At 40.7% G+C, this 27,812-nt stretch overlaps 1 protein-coding gene across 8 annotated transcripts; it reads left to right on the top strand.

The window, feature by feature from the left end:
• The first annotated feature begins 4,686 nt into the window (after window positions 1-4,686).
• On the top strand, window positions 4,687-27,812 carry ZNF84 (zinc finger protein 84). Of its 8 annotated transcripts, XR_008379451.1 has the most exons (7): window positions 4,724-4,755; window positions 7,654-7,768; window positions 12,210-12,406; window positions 18,335-18,461; window positions 19,074-19,169; window positions 21,192-25,932; window positions 27,596-27,812. XR_008379451.1 is itself a non-coding variant. In XM_053587562.1 (6 exons), exons 3-6 carry the CDS (start codon window positions 12,392-12,394, stop codon window positions 23,174-23,176), a joined length of 2,223 nt encoding a protein of 740 aa, XP_053443537.1. In that variant the 5' UTR covers window positions 4,691-4,755; window positions 7,654-7,768; window positions 12,210-12,391; the 3' UTR covers window positions 23,177-27,812. The 8 variants fall into 8 exon arrangements, 7 of the variants coding, with proteins under 7 accessions (XP_053443541.1, XP_053443537.1, XP_053443542.1 ...); XM_053587562.1 differs by having other exon boundaries at window positions 4,691-4,755; window positions 21,192-27,812; XM_053587567.1 differs by having other exon boundaries at window positions 7,654-7,732; window positions 21,192-27,812.

Below are 27,812 nucleotides of genomic sequence, written 5' to 3'. Positions count from 1 at the left end.
CAAACAAAGAAACAAACAAAAAAACCTCTAATCCTGGCCAGTAAAGAACAAAAAGTGTTTGAGAGAATCAAGCAAGGTTGTGCCCAGCCACCATTGCTAAAAAGATTAATATGGCTAGTCTTAATCATGAGGATAATGAGAGCAAGTCCCTGAAGGCATTTCAGAGATCATTACCACTTCACCTCACACTTTAGGCTCAGAGCTCCGGGAGGACAGGATGGTTCTGGGGTGGCTCCCGAGCACTCTCCATGTGCTCAATACCCTGAACCATCTCTGGTTTCTCCTCCCCAAATTCTGACACAGAGCTCTTTCATCACCCCAGCTGTGGCTCAAGTGGTCCTAGGTATGGCTCAATCCTCCCTTTCAGAAAGTATGAGCCATAAGATTTGGTATTATTGGGCAGCGCCTGTGGCTCAAAGGACTAGGGCGCTGGCCCCATATGCTGGAGGTGGCGGGTTCAAACTCAGCCCGGCCAAAACTGCCAAAAAAAAAAAAGAAAAGATTTGGTATTATCCACGTGGTGCTTATTATGAAGGCTTGTAGAAATCAAGGCCTATGAAAGCATGATGATTTGAAAGGATGTATGTGACAGTCTAAGAGCCTTGAACTCCTGCAATAGCTCCTAATGTGGCAATAACAAATAGAAATGTGGGGTCAGAGTTGCTACAGAGTCCCAACCACTTCAATGCCTACTAAAGCCAAGTGAGTAGGACTGCCATCAAGATCTCAGAATTATAGGGCCACCGGCATGCTGCTCCAACCTGGGAGAGCTGGCACAAGACTGCAACCCAAGAGAGCTAGGTGGACTGAGCCCAGCAAAGACGTACGGGCAAGGCTGCCAAAGGCCTTGGCAGCCCAACCCTCACACCTGTGTGCAGAACATATTGGACATGGAGTCATGGGAATTTATTCTACAGCTTTGAAATGATGTAATGTCTTCCTTCTTGGTTTTGGACTTGCTTTGGCCTGGTTATTCTTTTCTTTTGGCTTCTTACTCCCTTTTGGAATGGAGATGTGTGCTGTATGCCTATCCGACTTTTGTATCTTGGAAGTAGATAAACTTGTTTTCATTTCACAAAGGGGACTTTGGTCTTTGGATTTTTGAATTGGTGCTGGAATGGATTAAGACTTTGGGGCTGTGGGGCAGTGCCTGTGGCTCAAAGGAGTAGGGCACTGGCCTCATATGCCAGAGGTGGCGAATTCAAACCCAGCTCCAGCCAAAAACTGCAAAAAAAAGACTTTGGGGCTGTGGAGATAGAATGAATGCATTTCTATGTGAGAAAGACATGAATTTTGGGGTGCCAAGGGCAGGATGCTCTGTTGTGAATGTTTGTCCCTTCCAAAACACATATTGAAATTTCACCTCCATTGTAAGAATACTAAAAAAGTGAAAAATCTGACAATGGCATTTGTGAAATGGGACCTTTGGCAGGTAATTGCATGTGATCATGAGGGTAAGACATTAGTGGTTTTATAAGAAGAGAGACCTGAACTAGCATGTTCATGGCCTCTCACTATGTGATGCCCTGCACTGCCTCTGGGCTCTGAAGAGTCCCCGCTAGCAAGAAGACCCTCACCAGATGTGGCCCCTTGACCTCCCTAGCCTCCAAAACTATAAGCAATACATTTCTTTTCTTTTCCTTTCTTTTTTTTTTTTTTTTTTTGAGACAGGGTCTATGTTACCCTCGGTAGAGTGCTGTGGCATCACAGCTCACAGCAACCTGAAACTCTTGGGTTTAAGCGATTCTCTTGCCTCAGCCTCCTAAGTAGCTGAGACTACAGGTGCCTGCTACAAAGCCCGGCTATTTTTTATTACAGTTGTCATTATTGTTTAGCTGTCCGGGGCCAGGTTTGAACCTGCCAGCCTTGGTATATGTGGCTGGCGCTGTAACCACTGTACTATGAGCACCGAACCTACATTTCTTTTCTTTATAAATTTTTCAGTCTCAGGTATTGCAACAGAAAATAGACTAGGAGATATACCCAGAAGTGGAACTGCTGGAACATGTGGTCATTCTATTTTTAATTTGGGGGGGACCTCCATACAGTTTTCTGCAATGGTTGTACCAATTTATATTGCTACCAGCAATCTGCAAGCATTCTCTTTCTTCCACATCATCCTCCACCAAGACTTATCTTTTGACTTTCTTATAATAGCCATCCTAAAAGGTGTGAAGAATATTTCTTTGTAGTTTTGTTTGCATTTTCCTGATGATTAGTGATGTTGAGGACCTTTTCATATGCCTATTGGCCCCTAGTACATGTGTGCCTCCTTTGGAAAAATATCTAGTTAGGTTCTTTACTTATTTTTCAATAGAATTACTTTTTTTGGCCATTGAACTGTATTAGTTCCTTGTATATCTTGGATATTAACCTCTTATCAGATTTGGTTTGCAAATATTTTTCTCCTCTTCCATGGGCTGCTTTTAATTTTGTTGTTTCCTTTGCTCTGCAGAAACATTGTTGTAATTCCACTTGTTTATTTTTGCTTTTTCTATGCTTTTGGTTTTGTATCTTAAAAAAGCATTGCCAAGGCTGGGTGCAGTGGCTCACTCCTGTAATCCTAGCATTCTGGGAGGCTGAGGCAGGTGGATTGCTTGAGCTCAGGAGTTTGAGACCATCCTGAGCAAGAGCGAGACCCTCATCTCTACTAAAAGGAGGAAACTGAGGCAAGAGGATCGGTTGAGCCCAAGAGTTGGAGGTTGCTGTGAGCTATGACACCACGGCACACTACTGAGGGCAACAGCTTGAGACTCTGTCTCAATAAAAAAAAAAAAAAAAGGCATTGCCAAGACCAATGTCATGTCTTATGTTTTTTCTAGGTGTTTTTCAATTTTAGGTGTTACATTTAAGTCTTTAATCTGTTTCAAGTTTTTTTGTGTATGGTGCAGGATAACAATACAATTTTCATTTTGCACATGAAATCCTTTCCCCCTTGTGTATTCTTGGCCCAAGATTACTTGACTTGTTGAAGATTAATTGAGTGTATACAGTCATGGGTTTATTTCAGTTATTGTTAGCAAACCACAAGGGGAAGCTCACTGTTGCTTGCCAAACAGCCAATTACTGAGACAGAGGATTGTCAAACAAGAAAGCATTTATTGCAAGGAATTTGTCAACTGTGAGGTGGGAGGTATAGTCTGCCTCAAATCCACTTTCAAGACCAACAGGGTCAGGGTTTTTTTTCTGGAGGTGAAAGGAATGATTCATGAGGGGAATGAACATCATTGAGTGTTTGGGGTGGAGTTCAGGGCACACAAGTACAGTTAGGAATCATGCTAGTACACATTTCCTATGAACATAAAATGGGGGATAATTCCTTCCCAGGATGGGGATTTTAGTATTATAATGAGATAGGGGTTAATATTGGTCATTCTTTCAGCTCGTGTGCAGGTTTGGAGGGGTCCTTGGACATCATCTGTGGTGGTGTATAGCTTATCTTGTCTTTTTGGAAAAACAGGTGGTGGAACACTCTGTAGTCGTTTTGGGGCTGCAAGGAAGTTCCCACATATCTGGGAAAGAAACTAAAGTTAGTGCATTAGTATAACAAAGTTACAAAGTTTTGGTTAGCAGATCTTATTGAAAACTCTCTATTCTTGGCCTACTTTAAGCTACCAGTGTTGAGGTAAAACTCGCTGCTACGGGACTGCCAATTCAAGGCCACTTAGAGCAGTCAGTTTTAGTCACAATGTGAACACTGAAAACTCGTTTAAAATACGAGGGAACAAAAAAACACCAGTTTTTAGGAAATACTAAAAATGCTTTTAAAACAAGCATTTTAAGAACACTTTCTTGCTCCTGGAGCTGATTTCTATTCTGCAAACTGTTTTCATGCTAGTACTTCTCTTGTGAGTTCTATCTCTGGAAATATTTATAACAAATACTATAATGTAGTTATCTATTGTATGTTTGAAGAAATTCACCAAGAAACTTAATAATGATGTTTTCTTTGTCTTTGACAAAGAACCTCTGAATTTGTCTTCAATTTTTCCATGTCTTGGGTAAAGTTCGACACATCTAATCCTGGAGAATCATTTGAATTACACAAAAAATCTTGAATTTCCTAGTGTAGAGAGGATATTCATTCCCGTGTCGGTGTTGGGTGCAGAGTCTTGTCTGGGACTCTCCCCCCCAACTCTCCAGAGGTGAATCAGTTTCACTTTTTTCTGTTGGTTAATTTCTACTTGCTTTCCATGAATGTATTTACATCTTTTCTGAGCCAGGCGTGATGACTTACGCCTATAATTCTAGCACTCTGAGGTGGGTGGATTGCTTGAACTCAGCAGCTCGAGACCAGACTGAGCAAGAGCAATACCCGGTCTCTAAAAATAGAAAAATTAGTCAAAAGCTGTGGTGAGGCGCCTGTAGTCCCAGCTACTCAAGAGGCTGAGGCCAGAGGATGCTTGAGCCCAAGAGTTTGCAAATTGCTGTGAGACAGGGTGACAAATTGGGACTCTGTCTCAAAAATGAAGCTTTCTGGATTCCTTAATTGACTTCTTAAAATTTTAATTTTTAAATTTTTTTTAAGTACTGATGGATTTGGTTTCCTACTCTTTTTTCCTTTTATGTTTCTTAGACTTTGGGCAGAGGGCCTTGCCCGTCTCTAGGCGACCAGTGTTGCTAGGACGCACCGACGCCGACGTGCCGCTGAGCACCCTGGGCAATGTAGTTCTGGAAGCGCACGCGCACGCGCACGGTCACTCTCACGGCTCCACTTTCGGATCGGCTTTCTTGCTCTTTGTGCTTGACTGGCAGGTAAGAGGGGAACCAGTTTGTGTGCCAGTCCCCTAGCACGCTCGCGCCGACGCAGGAGTCCCGTCCGGCCCTGCCAGTTGGGACCCGCGGGTGGGCCTTGGGAGCCCAGAAGCGGCTGGCTACGCGTGCAAGGCGGGTTCCCCGAGGCGGGCGCAGCGCGACTCCCGGTCGGGGTGTCGGCGGTGTGGTAGGTGAGCTAGCTGTGGGCGGGGCGGGGATGAGGAGAGGAGGTCGTGTCTGGGTTCAGGCTCCAGGCCTAAGACCTCGGTGTCGGGCAAACCTGGAAGCTGTGGGTCTTCTGACCCCGGGGCCTCTGCGAGCCGACGGGTGACAGTGTCTCCGGAGGTGTTTGGGGCCTGTTGGGTCAGAGACTGGGACTCTGAGAGGTCCGTGGAGGGATTGAGGGAAGGAGAAATGAAGTTGGGATGTGAGCTAGCGGGAGGGTGTGTTGCTGCTGAGGAATGCCCTTCCCGTTGAGGCCTCACCGCCACTTTGCCTCCTGGGTTCTTTGGGTACTTGGACGGTTCCTCCTACATTATTTTAAAGGTCATACTTTCTGCATGAGACACAGGTTGCCAGACGTCTTCAGCGGTGACTTCAGGGCAGGCAGGGCAGACAGGGCAGATTGAAGGGCTGGGACCCACCACGGCCGAGCAAATCTTACTGGGGAAGAGCCTGTAGACCGGTTGGGGTCCAGTGGTAGGGACCACTTGATTGCTGGAACTCAGTTATCCCTCCTTCCCCCAGCTCAGCTATACTTGAATCAAGAGAACTTTTTTTTTTTTCTGAGACAGAGTCTCACTCTGTTGCCCTTGGTAGAGTGCTATGGCGTCACAGCTCACGGCAACCTCCAGCTCTTGGGCTTAGGCGATCCTCTTGCCTCAGCCTCCCAAGTAGCTGGGACTACAGGCGCCCACCACAATGCCCGGCTATTTTTTGTTGCAGTTTGGCCGGGGCTGGGTTTAAACCCGCCACCCTCGGTATATGGGGCTGGCGTCCTACTCACTGAGCCACAGGCGCCGCCCAAGAGAACTTTTTTTAGAGGGCTTTTCCACTCAAAAAACAAAAGTTGACATAGGGTACATTGACCTGAAGTCAACTCTGATTTTGATATCAACTCTGCCACTTAGTTTGGAGAGTCCACTTACAGTTTCTGGATCTCATGTTCTTAATCCGAAAATGAGTGAGTATAAAGAAATTATTTTCTTTCCTCTTTACCTCTGATGCTCTTTGAGCATTAAAACATACTTGGTTTTATTTTACTTATTTAGTTTGTTTTAACCGTGGATTGAAACTGCTCCACTTAATCTGTTTTCTTGGGTTAAGGACTAAAACATTTTTTTTTTATTGTACTATATATTTTTTCTATTATAAAGTTAAAATATGTATTCAATTTTGAGCATCTTGATAAATAGTTTAAAATAAATATCATGATCCCATCACAGGATATAGCCACTGGTAACATTTTGGTACATTTATTCAATTAAGAAATTTATCTGGGCGGCGCCTGTGGCTCAGTGGGTAGAGTGCCGGCCCCATATACCGAGGGTGGCAGGAACCCGGCCCTGGCCGAACTGCAACAACAAAATAGCCAGGCGTTGTGGCTGGCGCCTGTGGTCCCAGCTGCTTGGTAGGCTGAGGCAGGAGAATCATCAGCTGGGCCCAGGAGTTGGAGGTTGCTGTGAGCTGTGTGACGCCAGGGCACTCTACCGAGGGCGATAAAGTGAGACTTTGTCTCTACAAAAAAAAAAGTATCTTTCCTTTCCTTTCCTTCCCTTTCCTGGGTGACAGAGTCTTATTCTGTCACCCTGGTACAGTGTGGTGGCCTCATAGCTGACAGCAATCTCAAACTCGTAGGCTGAGCAATCCTCTTGCCTCAGCCTCTGGAGTAGCTGGGACTACAGACACCAGCCACAAAATCCCTGGCTAGTTTTTCTATTTTCAGTAGAGACAAAGTCTCCCTCTTGCTCAGGCTGGTCTAGAACTCCTGAACTCAAGCAAGCCACCCACTTCAGCCTCCCAGAGTGCTAGAATTATAGGCGTGAGCCACCACACTTGGCCTGTGTGTACGTTTTCAATGTATCTTACCCTTTTATAGTTCCTTTAAAAAAATTGAGCATAGGGTGGCGCCTGTGGCTCAGTCGGTAGGGCACTGGCCCCATATACCGAGGGTGGCAGGTTCAAATCCGGCCCCGGCCAAACTGCAACCAAAAAATAGCCGGGCGTTGTGGCAGGCGCCTGTAGTCCCAGCTACTTGGGAGGCTGAGGCAAGAGAATTGCTTAAGCCCAGGAGTTGGAGGTTGCTGTGAGCTGTGTGAGGCCACGGCACTCTACCGAGGGCCATAAAGTGAGACTCTGTCTCTACCAAAAAAAAAAAAAAATAAATGAATAAATAAAAATAAATAAATAAATAAAAAATTGAGCATATGCTGCATATGCTTCTCTGAGCCATTACAATATATTATTAACATCTCTCTTTAACTTGAAGTATTTTGTCCCAAGTGAGGAGTTTAAATTTTTCTGAGAGTTTTTGCAGCTGGCCCCTGATAACTTTTCTCTTTCTCTTGCTTTTATTCTTGGTCTATTATGGTTATGTCCATTGTGTTTAGGGGATTGTGTTGCACATGTAGTGAGAATATAGACAGGGACACCCTCTGGTACTGCAGAGGTAATATAGTCAGGAGCTCTGAAGTGGACTGGATGCGTCTGGTGACCCAGATCTGCTACTTCCTGACTTTGTCATAAATGTTGGAAAAGTTGCTGAACTTCTTCATGCCTTCATTTTTTCTGGTCTGGGTTTTGGTATGTTAAAAAAACAGTATGGTATATAAACATTTGATACGTACTATTAATAAGTCATTTTTAATTTTTTCTCTACTTCCCCCTAAATTCCCTTAGAACTTGGTAATGAGTACAACTACAGGGTGATGATGAAAGTTGTCCCTTCTTCTCAAGATAAATGTGAATGCTGTCATAGGTGAGCTGCAATATTATTATGCAAGAAACTGCCAAGGTAAAAAACCAAAACAAAAAAACAATGAAATTATAATAAAATAGGCCAAATTGTTCAGGGAAGGGCATATTTGCTAAGGAAGTTTGTGAGAGCTGAATATAAGAGTTAATTTAAGGGTAACTTCTTTTTTCTTTTTTTTTTTTTTGCAGTTTTTGGCCGGGGCTGGGTTTGAACCTGCCACCTCAGGCACATGGGGCCGGCGCCCTACCCCTTTGAGCCACACACGCTGCCCTAGGGGTAACTTCTTTCAAAAATGTTTTGATTTACTAGGATTACAGGCTTAAGCCATTGCTCTGAGCCCCAAAAGTTTTTAAACATGACCCTATGCTTCAATTTTTGTTAAACAATATCAGAGCCTGGGCATGGTATCTCACACCTATAATCCTAGCACTCTGTGAGTCCGAGGCACGTGGATTGCTTGAGGTCACAGATTCAAGACCAGGCTGAGCAAGAGTGAGACCTTGTCTCTAAAAAATAGCCAGGCGTTGTGGCAGGCACCTGTAATCCCAGCCATTTGGGAGACTGAGGCAAGAGGATCTCTTGAGCCCAAGCGTTTCAGGTTATTGTGAGCTATGATACCATTCCACTCTACTGGGGGCAAGAAAGTGAGACTCTGTCTAAAAAAAAAAACAAAACCCAAAAGGCATACATATCAGAATAGTTTTCACCAATTGCTTGAGCTCATGAGTTCAAGACCAGCCTGAGCAAAAAGCGAGACCCGGTCTCTACTAAAAATAGAATAACTGAAGCAAGAGTATAGCTTGAGCTCAAGAGTTGGAGATTGCTGTGAGCAATGACACCACGGCACTCTATCCAGGGCAACAGCTTGAGACTCTGTCTCAAAAAAGAAAAATAGGCATGGCACCTGTGGCTCAAGTGGCTAAGGCGCCAGCTACATACACCTGAGCTGGCGGGTTCGAATCCAGCCCGCGCCCGCCAAACAACAATGAAGGCTGTGGCAGGCGCCTGTAGTCCCAGCTACTTGGGAGGCGGAGGCAGGAGAATTGCTTGAGCCCAGGAGTTGGAGGTTGCTGTGAGCTATGATGCCATTTACTTAGGGTGCAGCTTGAGGCTCTGTCTCAAAAAAACAAACAAACAAACAAAAAATAGTTTTTACCATCTCTTAATGGTGGTTACCTGTGGTGTGGTGAGATCATAGATAATAGTTATTATCTCTTATTTAGCTTGTATACTTTATACTTTTTTAACACTTTGCCATTATATTTTACTTTTGTAATGATAATATGGCTAATATTTGTTTTTTTTTAATATATATATATTTTTTATTATTTATTTATTTATTTATTTTTTGTGATTTTTGGCCGGGGATGGGTTTGAACCCGCCACCTCCGGCATATGGGACCTGCGCCCTACTCCTTGAGCCACAGGCGTCACCCGGCTAATATTTGTTTAGTGATGGCTGTGTGCCAGGTACTGTTCTAAGATTTATATATTATATTTCTTTTTTTTTTTTTTTTTGTAGCCCTCAGTAGAGTGCTGTGACGTCACAGCTCACAGCAACCTCCAGCTCTTGGGCTAGGGTGATTCTCTTGCCTCAGCCTCCTGAGTACCTGGGACTACAGGCGCCCATCACAATGCCCCGCTATTTTTGTTGCAGTTGCCACTGCTGTTTTAGCTGGCCGGGGGTTGGGTTCGAACCCCTTACAGTCGGTATATGGGGCCGGCGCCCTACCCACTGAGCCACAGGTGCCGCCCCATATATATTAACATTTCTTAATATAACTGGGGGAAACCTCAATATGTGTTTCTGAGTTGGCACTGAAGTTTGAATCAAAAAGGCATGAAAAGGAATAGCTTGTTTTTTTCTTTTTTTTTTTTTTGCAGTATTTGGCCGGGGTTGGGTTTGAACCCTCCACCTCCAGCATATGGGGCCGGCACCCTACTCCTTTGAGCCACAGATGCCTCCCAACTTGGTTTTTTAAGTTATGTTTTTAGTGTGATATAGAGTGAGGCAGGTTGTTGTTCAGTTGTGTTTTTGTGAGAATAAGTGACTGAATGTGCACATTAAAATAAGAGCTTAGTCCAAGATTTATGTTGTGCATGTGTGTATATGCATGAACATACACAAATGACATGATTTTGTAGTAAATGCCTTGAACATAACAGAATAGAGATCAACATTCTAATTCTGCTTCTTTGCAGTCATGAGAACACTAAATCACTTTGAAGTCTCATTTTTTTCTCTATAAAATGGAGATTATGTTAAATGCTTTCTAGTGTTTTCTGTAAGGATTAAATTATAAAAAGCTTATTGTCTTACACATGGAAAGCACTTAAATATTAGCTCTTTATTATTGTTACAAGGCACCAGTCATTTTCCTTTTATATTTCTTTTGTTGCTCAGACTGGCACTGTGAAGTCCACTTTATCTTTACCATTTTAGCAAATGAACAAATAGAGACTCTGACAGCAAGAAAGGAAGTGGGGGGTGGAAAGAAGCAATGACAAATATAAAAACTTCAATAAGTATAAATGTATTGAATTTGTCAGTTAAACACAGTTTATTGTTTGGGATTACCAAGAAATTTGAGCTCTGAGATGCTTGTCAGAAACAAACATAATGGTGCTGAAGTTTTAAATGAGGTTGGATGGAGAATGATATGCCAGGTAAACACTAACCAAAAGAATGCTGATGTTGCTAACTACATCTAAGATAAATTGAGTTTTTAAGGGAAAAAAAGCATTTGAAGGCTGGATGTGAAGGCTCATGCCTATAATCCTAACACTCTGGGAGGGTGAGGCAAACAGATTGCTTAAGTTTAGGAGTTTGAGACCAGCCTGAGCAAGAGTGAGACACTGTCTCTACTAAAAGTAGAAAAACTAGCTGGGTGTGGTGCCACATGTTTGTAGGAGACAGCTACTCAGGAGACTGAGGCAAGAGGATTGATTGTTCAAGCCCAAGAGTTTGAAGTTGCTGTGAGCGATGGTGCCACAGCACTCTACCCAGGGCGACACAGTGAGACTCTTATCTCAAAAATAAAAAGCATTTGAGATATGGAGTGTTATTACATAATGATTTTTAAAAATCTTCCAGAAATATGTATCAAATAACATGGCTTTAAGCATCTAATATAAACATTCACAGAATTCTGAGGGAAAATTGAGTGATCTATGATCATATTGGGAGATTTTTTTTTTTTTTTGTAGAGACAGAGTCTCACTTTATGGCCCTGCGTAGAGTGCCGTGGCCTCACACAGCTCACAGCAACCTCCAACTCCTGGGCTTAAGCGATTCTCTTGCCTCAGCCTCCCGAGTAGCTGGGAACCACAGGCGCCCGCCACAACGCCCGGCTATTTTTTGGTTGCAGTTTGGCCGGGGCCGGGTTTGAACCCGCCACCCTCGGTATATGGGGCTGGTGCCTTACCGACTGAGCCACAGGCGCCGCCCCATATTGGGAGATTTTAACATATTGTCTTCAGAAATCAATAGAATTGGTGGACAGGCTTGGTGCCTGTGGCTCAAGTGGCTAAGGCGCCAGCCACATACACCTGAGCTGGAAGGTTCGAATCCAGCTCTGGCCCACCAAACAACAGTGACGGCTACAACCATAAAATAGCTAGATGTTGTGGCAGGCGCCTGTAGTCCCAGCTACTTGGGAAGCAGAGGCAACAGAATCACTTGAGCCCAGGAGTTAAAGGTTGCTGTGAGCTGTGATGCCGGTGCATCTACCCAGGGGCAACAGCTTAAGGCTGTCTCAAAAAAAAAAAAAAGAAAAGAAAAAAGGAATTGGTAGGCAAAAATTACAAAGGATATAGAAGATTTTAATGGGAAAATAAACCTCAGAAAGATGAAATTTGTTTTTTCTGAAAGTCACATATCCAGAAAGGAAATAAAATTGAAACTCAAATTTGTTTTAATACATATCACTTAAGCTTTGAAGAATTCTGTCTACTTAAAGTAGAGTTGTCTTTTTCTTCATAGGACCTGTTAACGTGATTTCCATTTCAGTGTTCAAAGTGAACATTTTTGTTTGTTTGTTTTTTCTTTCTCTATCACCCTGGGTAGAGTGCCATGGCTTTATAGCTCACAGTAACCTCAAACTTCTGGGCTCAAGCAGTCTTCTTCCCTCAGCCTCCCGAGTAGCTGGGACTACAGATAGTTTTTGCACCCAAATAGTTTTTCTACTTTTAGTAGAGATGGGGTGTCATTCTTGCTCAGGCTGCTCTCGAACTCCTGAGCTCAAGCAGTCCATCTGCCTCAGCCTCCCAGAGTGCTAGGATTATAGGCATGAGTCCCTGCACCCAGCCTCTACTGTTCTTTTCTTACTATATTCTATCTTTTTCCCTGAAAGCCCTGTTTCAGTTATATAATAAACATACTATGACATTAGATGATATCATTAATTCCAAGTTCTTAGAAAGAGAGGAAAACATTCAGGCGTACTGTGAATAAATCACTTGAAGTGCGTTTGTCCCTAAGTCTACAGATCCTGGTTCCCCACTAATAAGCCTGCTTATGTGAGACAGAGGGGTTCCTCGAATCAAGAGCTCATTCTCATGTAGAAGACCTTGCCAGGATCTCACTCCAGGGCTTTGGAGCAGAGGCAGAAGAGACACAGAATATCTCAGCCTTGCTAATCCAGCTCACATAGACAACAGAAAATGACCATGTTACAGGTGAGTTGATTATTTATTTCTCATTTTTTCCCAGGGGAATAGAAAAGATACATGTCTTCCAATGAAAATAAAAGTATGGAGAATATTTCAGATTGTATATGAAACCCGCACATTGTACCCCTTGATTGCACTAATGTACACAGCTATGATTTAACAATAAAAATAAATAAATTAAAAAAAAAGATAAAGAAAATAAAAGTATGAATAGTTGAGAAGTCAAGAGAAAATAACTTCAGAATAGAAGATGAGGTTTGGGGCAAAATTTGAACAGTGATAAATATTAACTTTAGGGTCATGAAAAGTCCTTAAGGTTTGAATATTTATAAGCCATAATGTCCTACATTAATTACTGCATTTGAGCTACAAATGTGGTTCTCAAATCTTTGGTGATTGTAATAAAGAAAAGTGAACATTTAAGTTGCATAGTTCAAAGGAAAAAGTAAACATTCCTGTAGGAAATAAATATTTCTTGGAAATTATATATCCATTTTTTTTCCTTTGATGAAGTCTTTTGGATAAGTGATAGGCAGTAGTCTCCCCCATCTGAAGTTTTGCTTCCTGCAGTTTCAGTTACCTGAGGTCAGCCACAGTTCAAAAATATTAAATGGGCCTGGGCTGGTAGCTCATGCCTTTACCTTTAATCCTAGCTCTGGGAAGCCAAGGCAGAAGGATCATTTGAGGTAAGGCATTCTAGACCAGCCTGAGCAAGAGCAAGACCTCGTCTCTAATGAAAAGAAAAAAATTAGCCTAGCATGGTGGTGACTCCTTGTAGTCCCTGCTACTCAGGAGGCTAAGGCAAGAGGATCACTTGAACCTAGGAGTTTGAGGTTGTTGTGAGCTATGATTACTTCACTGCATTCTTTTTTTTTTTTTTTTGAGACAGTCTCACTTTGTCACCCTTGGTATAGTGCCGTGGTGTCACAGCTCACAGCAACCTCCGATTCCTGGGCTTAGGTGATTCTCTTGCCTCAGCCTCCCAAGTAGCCAGGATTACGGGCACCTGCCACAACACCCGGCTATTTTTTTGTTGTTGTTGCAGTTTGGCTGGGGCCGGGTTTGAACCTGCCACCCTGGGTATATGGGGCCGGCGCCCTACTCACTGAGCCACAGGTGCCGCCCCTTCACTGCATTCTTGACCAGGCAACAGAGTAAGACTGCATCAAAAAAAAAAATAAAAAATTAAATGGAAAATTTCAGAAACAATTCCTAAGTTTGTTTTTTGTAGAGGCAGAGTCTCATTTTATTGCCCTCAGTAGAGTGCCGTTGCCTCACACTCCTGGGCTTAGGCAATTCTCTTGCCTCAGCCTCCAAGTAGCTGAGACTACAGGCGCCCACCACAATGCCCAGCTATTTTTTTGTTGCAGTTTTTGGCTGGTGCTGGGTTTGAACCCACCACCCTTGGTATATGGGGCCAGTGCCCTACCCACTGAGCCACAGGCACTGCCCCAATTCATAAGTTTTAAATTATGCATTGTTATGAATACCATGATGACATCTCTGTCTCACATTCTCTCCACTGGGTACCCACCCCATTAAGCTAGCTATCTGCCCCATAGTCACTTGGTAGCCGTCTCAGTTATTAGATTAACTGTCATGGTATTGCAGGCTTGTATTTTAAGTAACCCTTTTTTTACTTTAGTAATATCAAAGTATGTCAAGGCTCAGTTTTGACATTTTCTGCCCCAGACTTGCAATTAGCCATTTCTACAGTAAATGGTTTTTTTGTTTTTGTTTTTATTTTTTAAAACAGAGTATATCATTCTGTTCGCTGGGTAGATTGCTGTGGCAACCTACCTTACAGCAACCTCAAACTCTTGGGCTCAAGTGATCCCCTTACTTTAGCCTCCCATGTAGCTGTGACTACAGGCACCTGCCACAATGCCCAGCTAGTTTTTTGGGTTTTAGTACATATGGGGTTTCACTTTTGCTCAGGCTGGTCTTAAACTCCTGAATTTGGGTTGTCCACCTACCTTGGCCTCCTAGTGTGCTGGGATTACAGGTGTGAGCTGCCATATCCTTGTTTGTTTGTCTGTTTGTTTTTGTATTTTTCTTTTGTTTTTTTTTTTTTTTTGAGACAGAATCTCACTCTGTTGTCCTGGGTAGGGTACCATGGTGGTGTAGCTCATAGCAACATTAAACTCTTGGACTTGAGAGATCTTCTTGCCTCTGCCTCCCAAGTAGATAGGACCACAGGTGTTTCCCACAATGTCCCACTAGTTTTTCTAATTTTCTTTTTTTTTTTGAAGTTTTTGGCCGGGGCTGGGTTTGAACCCGCCACCTCTGGCATATGGGGCTGGTGCCCTACTCCTTTGAGCCACAGGCACTGCCCTCTAATTTTCTTTTTTTTTTTTTTTTGGCCGGGGCTGGGTTTGAACCGCCACCTCCGGCATATGGGACCGGCGCCCTACTCCTTGAGCCACAGGCGCCACCCTAATTTTCTTTTTTAATAAAAAGAAATTTACATTTAATTCCTAGTTTGCCAAAAAAATTTTTTTGCAAGTGAATGTTAAATTTAAAATTTTTGGTATACTATTTTTTCCATCTGCTTGTTCTTTTTTATACTTTTATATTCTTATTGAAATCTAGTCCTTTTTAAAATTTTTAATTTTTTCTTTTTTGTTTTTTTGCAGTTTTGGCCAGGGCTGAGCTTGAACCCGCCACCCCCAGTGTATGAGGCTGGCGCCCTACTCCTTGAGCCACAGGTGCTGCCCCAATTTTTTTCTTTTTTGAGACAGAGTCTCACTGTGTTGTCCCAGGCTAGAGTACTGTGGTGTCATAGCTCACTGTAACCTCAAACTCCTGGGCTCAAATGGTCCTCCTGCCTCAGCCTCCCAAGTGTCTGGAAGGACTAATGCCCAGCTAATTTTTATATTTTTAGTAGAAATAGGATCTCACTCTTGCTTTGACTGGTCTTAAACTCCTAAACTCAAGCAATCCACCTGCCTTTGCCTTCCAGAGTGCTAGGATTGCAGGGGTGTTGTTGGGCTCATATATATATATATATTTTTTTTTTTTGTAGAGACAGGGTTTGTCGCCCTCTGTAGAGTGTGCCGTGGCGTCACACAGCTCACAGCAACCTCCAATTCCTGGGCTTAGGCGATTCTCTTGCCTCAGCCTCCCGAGTAGCTGGGACTACAGGTGCTTGCCACAAAGCCCCGCTATTTTTTTTTTTTTTGCAGTTTGGCCGGGGCTGGGTTTGAACCCACCACCCTCGGTATATGGGGCCGGCACCCCACTCACTGAGCCACAGGCACCATCCAGGGCTTGAATATTTTTTAAATGTTAAACCGATCTTGAGTTTCTGGGATAAACTCCATCTTAGTATTGATAAATTTTATTCCTTATGTATTGTTCAATACAGTTTGATAACATTATTTAGGACTTTCATATCAATACTTATGAATAAACTGGCCTTTTCTCATAATATTTTTATTGAGTTTTGGTATCAAGGTTATGCTGGTATCAAAAAATAAAGAGACATATTCTTGATTTTTCTAAAAGAGTTTGTTAAAATTAGGATTATTTCTGCATTGAATGTTAACAGAATTAACTGCTAAAGGTATCTTTTTTGTGAGAATATTTTAACTAAGCCAGTATTTTCCAGGGGATCAATACAGTGTCATAAAATTAATGAGTAAAAGATTCATTCAGAGAACCAAGTAATAGATCAGTGGATGTTGATATAAAAATATGAGAAGTTTATTGATAAAGTTGAAGATTGTACATTGCAACTCATCCTTGAGAGCTTGAGAGACTGCCAGCTCATTAGTTCGAGAGTGATAGCAAAGAATATCCGTAATTAATTAATTCTAATAGTTTATAGGATTTTTTTCTTTTTTCTTTTCTTTCTTTTTTTCTGTTTTTGAGACAGTCTCACTGTGTTGTCCTCAGTAGAGTGCTATGGCATCACAGCTCACAGCAACTTAAACTCTTGGGCTCAAGCAAGTCTCTTGCCTCAGCCTCCCAAGTAGCTGGGACTACAGGTGCCTGCCACAATGCCTGGCTATTTTTTTTTGGTTGTAGTTGTCGTTGTTTGGCGGGCCCGGGCTGGATTTGAACCCGCCAGCTGTAGTGTATGTGGCTGGCACCCTAGCCGCTGAGCTACAGGCATGAGCCTGTAGGATTTTTTTTATATGTGGTCATATCATTTTATAGCTTTACATCTTCCTTTCAATATTTATATTTGTCCTGGCTAGGACCTCCAGTACAATGTGGACTGGAAGTTATAGAGAACAGTCTCATCTTCCTCTAGGCCTGCACTAGCTGATATAGTAGGACCTTATTGCAGTTTAATTCTGATATTAAGACAGACTTCACAGGTTAAGGGCAGAGTCCCCAACAAGACTGTCTTGATTTCAGTTGCAGCTTCAGGTTGAATTTCTTCTTTTTTTTGGCCGGGGCTGGGTTTGAACTTGCCACCTCCAGCACATGGGGCCGGCAGCCTACCCCTTTGAGCCAGGTTGAATTTCTTTATGTTTATCCATTTGGGGGTTTACTGAGCTTAATTCTCTGAGCTTATGTTTGCTAATTTTAGAGAGCATCAGCTATCATTTCTTTTTCTTTTTTTTTCTTGAGCCAGAGTTTCACTTTGTCACTCTTGGTACAGTGCTGTGGTATCATAGCTTACAGCAACCTCAAACTCTTGGACTCAAGCAATTCTCTTGCCTCAGCCTCCTGAGTAGGTGGGATGAGAGGCGCCCGCCATAATGCGTGGCTATTTTTTTAGAGACAGGGTCTTACTCTGGCTCAGGCTGGTCTCGAACCTGTGAGCTCAGACAATCCACCTGTCTCAGCCTCCTAAGTGCTAGGATTACAGGCATGGGGCACAGCACCCAACCTATATGTCTTGAAATGTTTTTTTTACCATGCTCACGCTTTTCTCTTTCTGGGACTCCTATGACACTCAAGGTAGATCCTTTGGTATCGTCTGACAGTGTCCTGAGCTCTGTTCATTTTTATGTCTTTTTCTCTCTGTTGTTCAAAATCTTTCCTTCCTCCCTCCTTCCTTCTCTCTTTCTTTCTTGACAGAGTCTTTGTTGCCTTAGGTAGAGTACTGTGGTGTTATAGCTCACAGCAGCCTCAAACTCTTAGACTTGAGTGATCCTCTTGCCTCAGCCTCCTGAGCAGCTGGGACTACAGGTCCCCACCACAATGCCCAGCTACTTTTAGTAGAGATGGGATCTCACTCTTGCTCAGGCTGATCTTGAACTCCTGAGCTCAAGGCATTCCACCCACCTCAGCCTACCTCAGAGTGGTAGGATTACAGGTGTGAGCTACCACACCCAGACTAAAGTTCTCATGTGTTATATAAAAGTTGTCAGCATCCAAGTGGATTCAATAATGTTAATAAACTGACAAATGGAGCCAGGGAATACCATAAAGAGAGGATTCTCACCTTTGTATGCCTGTTAACAAAAAATACCGCAAAAGACCACTAAAACCATAACCTTGTACAAAGGCTATTGTAGCCCTACGTGAGAAATATTTTTATTAGGACAGCTACCCTGAAACTACCTGTCCAACCTTGGACTGGTATTACCTTTATTGTTGATCTTTGTAGCCAAGACTAATTATTCAAAATGATTATGTAATTCTTTTCATTGTTTTCTTGAAAACCTTTGTCTTCCTTTACCTTCCTGAATACCCACATAGTTTACTGTGGCACATATGTTCCCATTGCAATACCCCATTCCCAAGTACACATCATGTTTTCTTTAGAGCACTTTTCTATGTTAACAATTTAGGTTGACATACAAACGGAAAGATGTAAGAATTCACAGTGGCATTTTGTCACACAAAATGTGCAAAGACAGAGACTTAAAGGTATTTTATATGATTTGTAAGAGCAACGTGCTTACGTTCCAGTGCTTCTTTCCCACATTGTGTAGCAATGACTGTTTCAGACTTACTAGAATTGTGCTCTTTTAGGAATCATTCTCATTTGAAGATTTATCTGTGGACTTCACCCAAAAGGAATGGCAGCTACTGGATCCCTATCAGAAGAATTTATACAAGGATGTAATGTTGGAGAACTATAGTAGCCTAGTGTCATTGGGTAAGAAAATCTTCCTGTGTACCTTGAAGTGTGCCCAATGCCTTTTCCTTTTTAGTTGCTGAGAGCAATAGGCTTCGGAAACTTCTAATGATTTTGGATCAAAATTTAGGAGATCCAAGTTCCTTGGGCTATGATACCAAGAAAATATTTGGATCTCACCTTCCAATAATGAAGTCTTACGTTTGTTGTGCAGCCTCTGAAACTTAAGTAGTAACAGTGGTGGTAGTAGTGGTAGCTCCTAATGTGTCAAGGGACAGAATACCACATAATAAGTGCCACATACTGTACTAAGTGCTTTACATATATTGATGTGGCAGGTACAATTATCCCTTTTTCCACATGAGAAAATTGAGACAAACAGAGGTTAAATAACTTTGTAAAGGACTAATAGCTAGGAAATGAAACAGCCTCAATTTGAACCCAGGCATACTGGCTCCAGAACCTCTGATGTGTTTAATGGTTTGGGATTTGAATTATAGATGTCAACAATTCTTAGACCATATTATCCACCTGGGAGACTATTACCAGAAATTTAAGAATCATTTAGCTAAATCTTTATCATTCTGTAAAGGCCCTAAATCCTGAGCATTATTTATGATTTCCCCTGAATAGGATATGAAGTTATGAAACCAGATGTCATCTTTAAGTTGGAGCAAGGAGAAGAGCCATGGATAGGAGATGGAGAAATCCCACATTCATGCTCTCTAGGTGAGTGTATGAGAACTAGCAAGATGGGAGAAAGTAGCAGTTTAGCCTTAGCTGATCAGCAATGGGTTTGTGTCTTTGAAATGTGCTTTAGAGAGTTCTTTTAAAGATCTCTAAATTTTTGCTTCAGAATAGTTGACATCCGGTACTCAGGTAAATCACATTCAGATGTGGCTTCTTTTTTTGTAACGAAGTGAAATGTGTCCTACTTATCTGAACCATGACATTACTCCCTGCCTGTCACATCTAGGATTTGGCCTTGTTATGTGGTATTCTGTCCCTTGACATATTTATTCTACTTCTGTCCTTCCTTCCCCTATGCTCAAAGAAACCTGTGCTTTTATATTCACAAATTTTTATTTTTTCCTCAATGTTAGTGTCTCTGGTACGTGTAAAACCCCACTCTATTTGATCTCATTATATTAGAAAATAAAGCCATGGCTTGGCACCTATAGCTCAGTGGCTAGAGCGCTGGCCACATACACTGGGGCTGGTGGGTTTGAACCTGGCCAGGGCCTGCCACATGAAATGACAACTACAACAAAAAAGTAGCCAGGCATTGTGGCAGGTGCCTGTAGACCCAGCTACTTGGGAGGCTGAGGCAAGAGACTGGCTTAAGCCCAAGAGTTGGAGGTTTTGTGAGCTGTGACACCATGGCACTCTGCCAAGGGTGACATAGTGAGACTCTTGTCTCAAGAAAAAAGAAAAGAAAGCCATGATGTTTCCCAAATAATTTGTTCTTATCCTCCCTTTTAAATTAGAATCTGTTGGGGTTTTTTAACAGATTTTTAACAGATTTGACACTGTGAAGTATACGAATAATCTGTACCATCCTTTCTTACTGTTTTCAGATTGCCCCAGCCTTTTGAGTAGCTGGGACCACCGCTGCCCACCACAATGCCTGGCTAGTTTTTCTTTTTTTTTCTTTTCTTTTTTTTAGTAGAAATGGGATTTCATTCTTGCTCAGGCTGGTCTCAAACTTCTGAGCCACAACAATCCACCTGCCTTGGCCTACCAGAGTGCTATGCTTACAGACATGAGCCACCTCACCCAGCCTGACATTTACACTTGTAGCAAGTTTTTTATATTACTGATTATCTTTCATACCACTTGATATTACTTAACAAAAAATTCTACATACAGGCTCTTATTGAGAAATAGGCTTTTTGGAAGTGCTTATAACAATAACATAAATGGTTATGTTGTGCAGATAATGGAAATAAAGCTATATAATAAATATCAAGCTGTCAGAATATTTTACAAATGGGAACTTGTGTTTTGGGATAGTATACATATAAAAGTGCATGTGGAGTTTGAAGTTACGTGCTTGAATAGTTTAGATGAAACATGATATGTTTTGAAAATGTGTTGCATGAATGGCTTTCTTGGTAGTAAAGTAGACACTTACATGGCAAATTTAAAACTTTTGAAAATGTGAGAATGAGAAAAATACATAAAATATTTCCATACTTTAAGCTTAAAATTATTTTAGCCAATTACTCTTTCAAATCTGTTCAGTTTCTTACAAAATTTACTAAGTACAGTGTATAGTTTTGTTGTTTACTAATATTGTATGTTTTTTCTTTATTTTTTCTGTTAAGACATAAATTTCATAAAGGCAAGACTTTATTTTTCCTCTTGTGTCTCCCATCCTCACACACTTCCTGGAGCATAGTGTGTGTGCGCAATAGTTACTGAGTGAATTAACTCCTCAGGACATTGGCTGAGTGCTTCTTACGACCTCCTTTGTGTGTTCTTCATTGCCCTTCATGTATTTTTCACATTCTCTTTCCATTTGACAAACTTATATTTGTCAGTAGCCAAAGGTGACTGATTTAATCTACAATTTCCTATTTCTGTTTTCAGCATTTCTTTTATTTTTCAATATCTAGAAGATAAACATTATACTTGGGACTTATTTAAGATTATCAAATTAAGTCTTAAAAACCAGTCAACCCCTCAACACAGCATTTCTAGTTTTTTATTTAGTAAGCACAACCAAATGGATTTTTTTTTTCTTTATAGAGGAAGCCTGGCAAGTAGATGGTCACATGATGTGGCACCGGGATAACCAAGACAAGCTTAAAAATATGAAAAGAGGTGTTGAATGTGATACATCTGGAAAAAAATTCAACCTGAGTTTGAACTTTGTTCCTTTAAGGAAGTCAAACAGCGCAGGTGACGTAAACGCATTGATTTTAAAACATCATTTAGATTTGCTTATTTCAAAATCAGACTGTGGAAAAACAGAATCAAATGGCTTCAATGTATTTGACAAATTATTTCTCCATTCCAAACCTGAGGAAACCGATACTTGGTTAAAATACTATGAATGTGATAAATATGATAAAGACACCTACAAAAAGTCACAGATTATCATTTATCACAGAACTCGTTTAGGGGAGAAACTCTTTGAGTGCAGTGAGTGTAGAAAACGCTTTAGTGTGAAATCAAGTCTCATTAAACATCAGAGCAGACATATAAGAGAAATAGCCTATGGTTGTAGTAAATGTGGCAAAACCTTTCCTCAGAAGTCACAGTTTATTACCCATCATAGAACTCATACAGGAGAGAAACCTTATAATTGTAGCCAGTGTGGGAAAGCCTTCTCCCAAAAATCACAGCTCACATCTCATCAGAGAACACATACTGGAGAGAAACCATATGAATGTGGTGAATGTGGGAAAGCTTTCTCCCGGAAGTCACATCTCATATCACATTGGAGGACTCACACAGGAGAAAAACCGTATGGATGCAATGAGTGTGGGAGGGCCTTTAGTGAAAAGTCAAATCTCATTAATCATCAGAGAATTCATACAGGTGAGAAGCCTTTTGAATGCAGGGAATGTGGGAAAGCTTTCAGCAGGAAGTCACAGCTTGTTACACATCACAGAACTCACACAGGAACAAAACCCTATGGATGTAGTGATTGCAGAAAAGCCTTCTTTGAGAAGTCAGAGCTCATTAGACATCAGACAATTCATACAGGAGAGAAACCCTATGAATGCAGTGAATGTAGGAAGGCATTTAGAGAAAGGTCTAGTCTCATTAATCATCAGAGAACCCATACAGGAGAGAAGCCTCATGGATGCATTCAATGTGGGAAATCCTTTTCCCAGAAGTCACATCTCATATCACATCAGATGACACACACAGGAGAAAAACCCTTTATGTGCAGTAAATGTGGGAAAGCCTTCAGCAGAAAATCTCAACTTGTTAGACATCAGAGAACTCATACAGGAGAAAAACCCTACAAATGCAGTGAATGTGGGAAAGCTTTTAGTGAAAAATTAAGTCTGACTAATCATCAGAGAATTCATACAGGAGAAAAACCCTATGTATGCAGTGAGTGTGGGAAAGCCTTTTGTCAGAAGTCACATCTCATATCACATCAGAGGACACATACAGGAGAGAAACCATATGAATGCACTGAATGTGGGAAGGCCTTTGGTGAAAAATCAAGTCTTGCCACTCATCAGAGAACTCATACAGGAGAAAAACCCTATGAATGTAGGGAATGTGAAAAAGCCTTCTCCCAGAAGTCACAGTTAAATACACACCAGAGAATTCACACAGGAGAGAAACCATATGAATGCAGTCTTTGTAGGAAAGCTTTCTTTGAGAAGTCGGAGCTTATTAGACACCAGAGAACTCATACAGGAGAAAAACCTTACGAATGCAGTGAATGTAGAAAAGCCTTTAGGGAGAAATCAAGTCTCATTAATCATGAGAGAATACATACAGGAGAGAAGCCCTTTGAATGCAGTGAGTGTGGCAAAGCCTTCTCTCGGAAGTCACACCTCATACCACATCAGAGGACACATACAGGTGAGAAACCCTATGGGTGCAGTGTATGCAAGAAGGCCTTCTCTCAGAAGTCACAGCTTGTTAATCATCAGAGAATTCATACAGGAGAAAAGCCTTATCAATGCAATGAATGTGGGAAAGCCTTCTCACAGAAGTCACAGCTCATTAATCATCAGAGAACTCATACAGTAAAGAAATCCTAGGAATGCAATTAATATGTGTCTGACATAATGTCATTGTAATTCAGAAAAAGCTGTTAAACTTTTCAGATAATATTCACATATTATATAGCAGAGCACTCCTTTTAAGGGGGGAAGTCTATGAGATTGTGTAGCGGAATCTTAGAGCAAATGAACATGCTTATATGTCAGAATTCATACAGTAGAGTGAAAGTATGAATTCAGTGAGTCTCGAAACCCTTTGAAACCATAATCAAGCCTTATACAGTAGAAAATTTGCAGCAAAGTGGAATTCTGTGAATACTTCAAATACCAGAAATCCATCCTTAGGTCAAATCTCATAAACTATTAGGAATACTCCCACTGGTGATGAGAAAAAGCCCCATGAATGCACCAAGCGAGGCAGTGTTTTTTAGTAAGAAATCACAGGGCGGCACCTGTGGCTTAGTGAGTAGGGCTCTGGCCCCATATACCGAGGGTGGTGGGTTCAAACCTGGACCCGGCCCAACTGCGACAAAAAAATAGCTGGATGTTGTGGCAGGCGCCTGTAGTCCCAGCTACTTGGGAGGCTGAGGCAAGTGAATCACCTAAGCCCAAGAGCTGGAGGTTGCTATGAGCTGTGATGCCATGGTACTCTACCAAGGGTGACAAAGTGAGATTCTGTCTCTAAAAAAAAAAAAAGAAAAGAAATCACAGTTCATTGTACTTAAGAAAATGCCCTTAGGAAATAAATTCTGAAACTACTAAATATAGGATAAGTAATCTAAGTATATTGTATTTTTGGGAATTCATATATGGGTAAACCTAACACTTGATAGACATTGGGAACATGTGCCCCTTGAAATAATGCTATGAAGGGCGAAGCCATACTTGTTTGTAGGCAGGGGTACCAAAAATATGCAGTTCTAAGTGGTTACCAGATGTTTACTCTGACATATGAAGTTTTAAAAATACATGAATAAATTGGTTATTAAAACATCTGTGTAAGAAATTTATTTATTTTTTTATTTACTTTTTTTAGAGGCAGAGTCTCACTTTGTTGCCCTTGGTAGAGTACTGTGGCATCACAGCTTGCAGCAACCTCCAGTTCTTGGGCTTAGTCTATTCTCTTGCCTCAGCCTCCCAAGTAACTGGGACTACAGGTGCCTGCCACAATGCCCACCTATTTTTTTGTGGCAGTTTGTCTGGGGCTGGGTTTGAACCCGCCACCCTTGGTATATGGGGCCAGGCCCTACTCACTGAGAGTAAGCAATTTCTTATTGGTGTTTACAGGTTATTTTTCTGTGTCACATAATAATGTTTTGTATTTGGGGATTGCATATAATGTAATTGGGAGCATGAAATGCATATACCTTACAGTGCCTATGATGTCTTTCAAGATATACTACGTTCCACTGGTTTTCTATTTTAACAATATTATAAAAATGGAAACTGACAGAACGTGGCTTACTTCTGAATGAGTAACTTAAATGGCAATACTGCATTTATTCTTTCCTTATTATCTGTTGACAATAGAAGGGTCTGTTGTTATTGACCTTTTTCTTCAATAACCAAAACTAACATCACATAAGTCTTGTATCCTGAGTCCAAACAACCGTCTATATAATAAATATGCAAAGCCAAGTACCACAGAGTAACAGTAGTGAGATATGACACCGAGGGAGCAAAAGAAAGGTATGTGAATTATACATATAACTCAGTTCTCAAGCTAAATGAAAGTAAGTAATGCTGTGTAGTCTTTTTCTCATTTAGTGATATGTATATATCTTTATTTGTTTCAGTGTTAGGTAACCCACCTACCATTTGGATTTTAATTTACTGTGATGAAATAGGAATACTTTGTGCTGTTACGTTTTTGGTGTTCCATCAAATTTCTTGTAAAATTTAGATGTAGAAACTGATGAAGATTCACTATTCAGAAGATGTAAAATATGGAGATTTTGCACTGAGAAAATAGTTTTGGTACATTCAAGGAAGCCTGTGTTGCCTTCCAGATAATGTCTGTGATTATTGGGCAAATATAGATGCTCTTTGGCTTACAGTTGGGTCCTGTCCTAATAAACCCATTGTAATTTGAAAATATATGTCAAAAGTGCATTTAATACACTTAACTAACCAGGCATTGTAGCTTAGCCTAGCTTGGCTTAAACATGCTCAACATATAGGTCAGCAAAATTAAGTAACACAATTCCTGTTTTGTAATAAAGTGTTGAATATCTTATGTTATTGAATACTGTGCTGAAAGTGAAAAACAATTTTATGGTGCCATTGTACCATACAGAATTTTAACATTGAACCATCATAAGTAGAGAACCATCAGTTAGGAAACAAGATTTTCTTTATTTTATAATTTGAAATATTTGTGTTTCACCTTTCACCAGTTGCACTGTCCTCATGGCCACTTTCTCAGTGGGGATGTAGAACATATAACTATATAAGTGTGCTTCTTTTTAAAAATGCATGAACCATCTCTTAGCTAAGTTAGAATTTTTTAGACATTTCATCTCTATCATGTTGCTTGACAAAGTTAATACATATTTTTCACATGGTGTTGAAATCAGAAAAGTCCAACATTGAGATTGATTCAAACTTAAAAAGTGAAGATTTCTGTTATGCAGAAATTGTTATATATCAGTATGGTGTATGGGGCCTTTGATTCTAGAAGTATTTTTCCTTTAATTTTGCAGCATTTTGGAAAGCTGGGACTTTACACAAATGAGAGTAATTCTAAACCAACATACCAGAATTTTAACAGCCAAATAATCCTGTCTGTCTCCATGGTAATTTTAAAAGCATCCAATTGCCAATTTTTTTATTTATAATCAAATGTATGGACTTCCTACTTTTCTCTTTAATAATTGAAGGGTATTTTATTAAATATGGGAACCAAATCTTTGTGAATGAACAAATAGGTATAGAGCAATGCTCTACTTTGTAGTTTTTGCCATTTTTTTCTTCCCGTCTATTATGATTCTCTTCGTTAGGTCTTAGACTACTCTCAGAAGTCTGTTGTATAAAAATTTTCTAAGTTAGCTCATTTTAGTTTTAGATTATTCCATTAACTATTAAACAGTTAAACCTGATATTTCTTGCATTAGATAATGGGACTTCAGCACTGGCCTATTGATTAAATCCTCGAGACCAAAAAATTATTTTCTCAGAGTCAGCTGTTACTCTTTGAGTGGGTTGATGCAGACAACCAACGTCTACTTTTGAGACTATCTAATGTGGAGACTCAGATATATTGTTTGCTACCCACTGGAGCTCACCATTGCTCATGAGAAAGCTCTGATTCTGAAAATTCTGAGATTTTTAGTGTCTGTTTTGGAAATTCCCTGGGTAATTCCCTGTCTCCAAATTTCCCTTCATTGATTCCTACCACAAACCCCACATTAAGAAATGAAGTTTTAAAAGTTAGACTGGATTTATTTATGATTTTATGGAGCACAAGAAGTCACATTGAAATAGAATACTAAGGAGGCCAAACACAGGAAACATCAGCTTTTCTTATTCTATTTTACTGTCCATATTCATCCACCATCCTGGAATTGTGCTGTATTGTATAAAGGAAAATTTACATTGCATTCCTTTTACTAATTTATGGTTTGGGGTTTTTTGTTTGTTTGCTTTTTGTTTTTTGTGGACTGAATTTTAAGACCTATACCAGGAGTGCATTGTGTTTGGCTTTTCTTTGTGGATTCTGACGCAGTTATCCATGGAACCAGATACTTTGCTTTTAAGAACATCACTTGTAAAAACTTCAAGATGAAATGCACCCAAGAATGCCAAATTTATTTAATGATAACCTTACTAAACAGCATACTATAAAGTCATCAGCATTTCAGTTCTGCACTTGAAATATTCTTAGTCATTTGATCATTACAGCAGTATACACCTAAGTTGTTAATTTCAGTAGGCTTGTTAGTCTACAAAAACGGCACCAGTAAGCTTTCAGATGTCCAGCGTCTAGCCCTGGCCTAAGTGCTGATAAACTTATCCATAATCTTTGTAGTCATGTGAATTTTTTTGCATCTTGCTTTCATTCTTTTAATCCATTTTCTCACTTAGACATATTATTTTAAAATGCAACTTTGATTACACACTCTGTTGAAATATATGGCTTATTGTGGATGTAAGGTATATTTTCATCATGGTATGCAAGGACTTCTATACAAACTCATGTCATCTCATTGTCATTCCTGAACATTTTATCTTTCCTCCTATGCAATATTTCCTGGCCTCCTTGAACAACTTGCAATTCTTTGAGATTTCTATAATCATTATGCTTTTGCAAATCTATTGCAATTGAAATGCCCCTGTTCCTTGTTATTGCCTATACATGTATTTCCTACTGTGATAATATAATCATTACGTTTTATCTTTTCCATTTTCTTTTTTGTCAATATACTTTTTAGCAGCTAAAGCTACTATATTTAAATTTAGGTGCTATCGTTGCCTGTGTTTTCTACTACATGGAGAAACATAGTCTACACTAAGAGAGAAGAATGAAGCCATCATGAAAGCAAAGTCAAGAATGAGTCCTGATTGTGTTCCAGTACTTAGTTCTTATTGTCTTGATGTCCAGATCCATCCCTGTCCTTTTCATGTCTTGATTGTTGAATTCTATGAGATTCCCCAAATACCTGCTAATAAATTCTCA

Source organism: Nycticebus coucang, chromosome 4, assembly GCF_027406575.1.
Source record: "Nycticebus coucang isolate mNycCou1 chromosome 4, mNycCou1.pri, whole genome shotgun sequence".
Classification (NCBI taxonomy): domain Eukaryota; kingdom Metazoa; phylum Chordata; class Mammalia; order Primates; family Lorisidae; genus Nycticebus; species Nycticebus coucang.
Note: the sequence above shows the minus strand (reverse complement) of the source record. Positions and strands in the feature narration are given on the sequence as shown.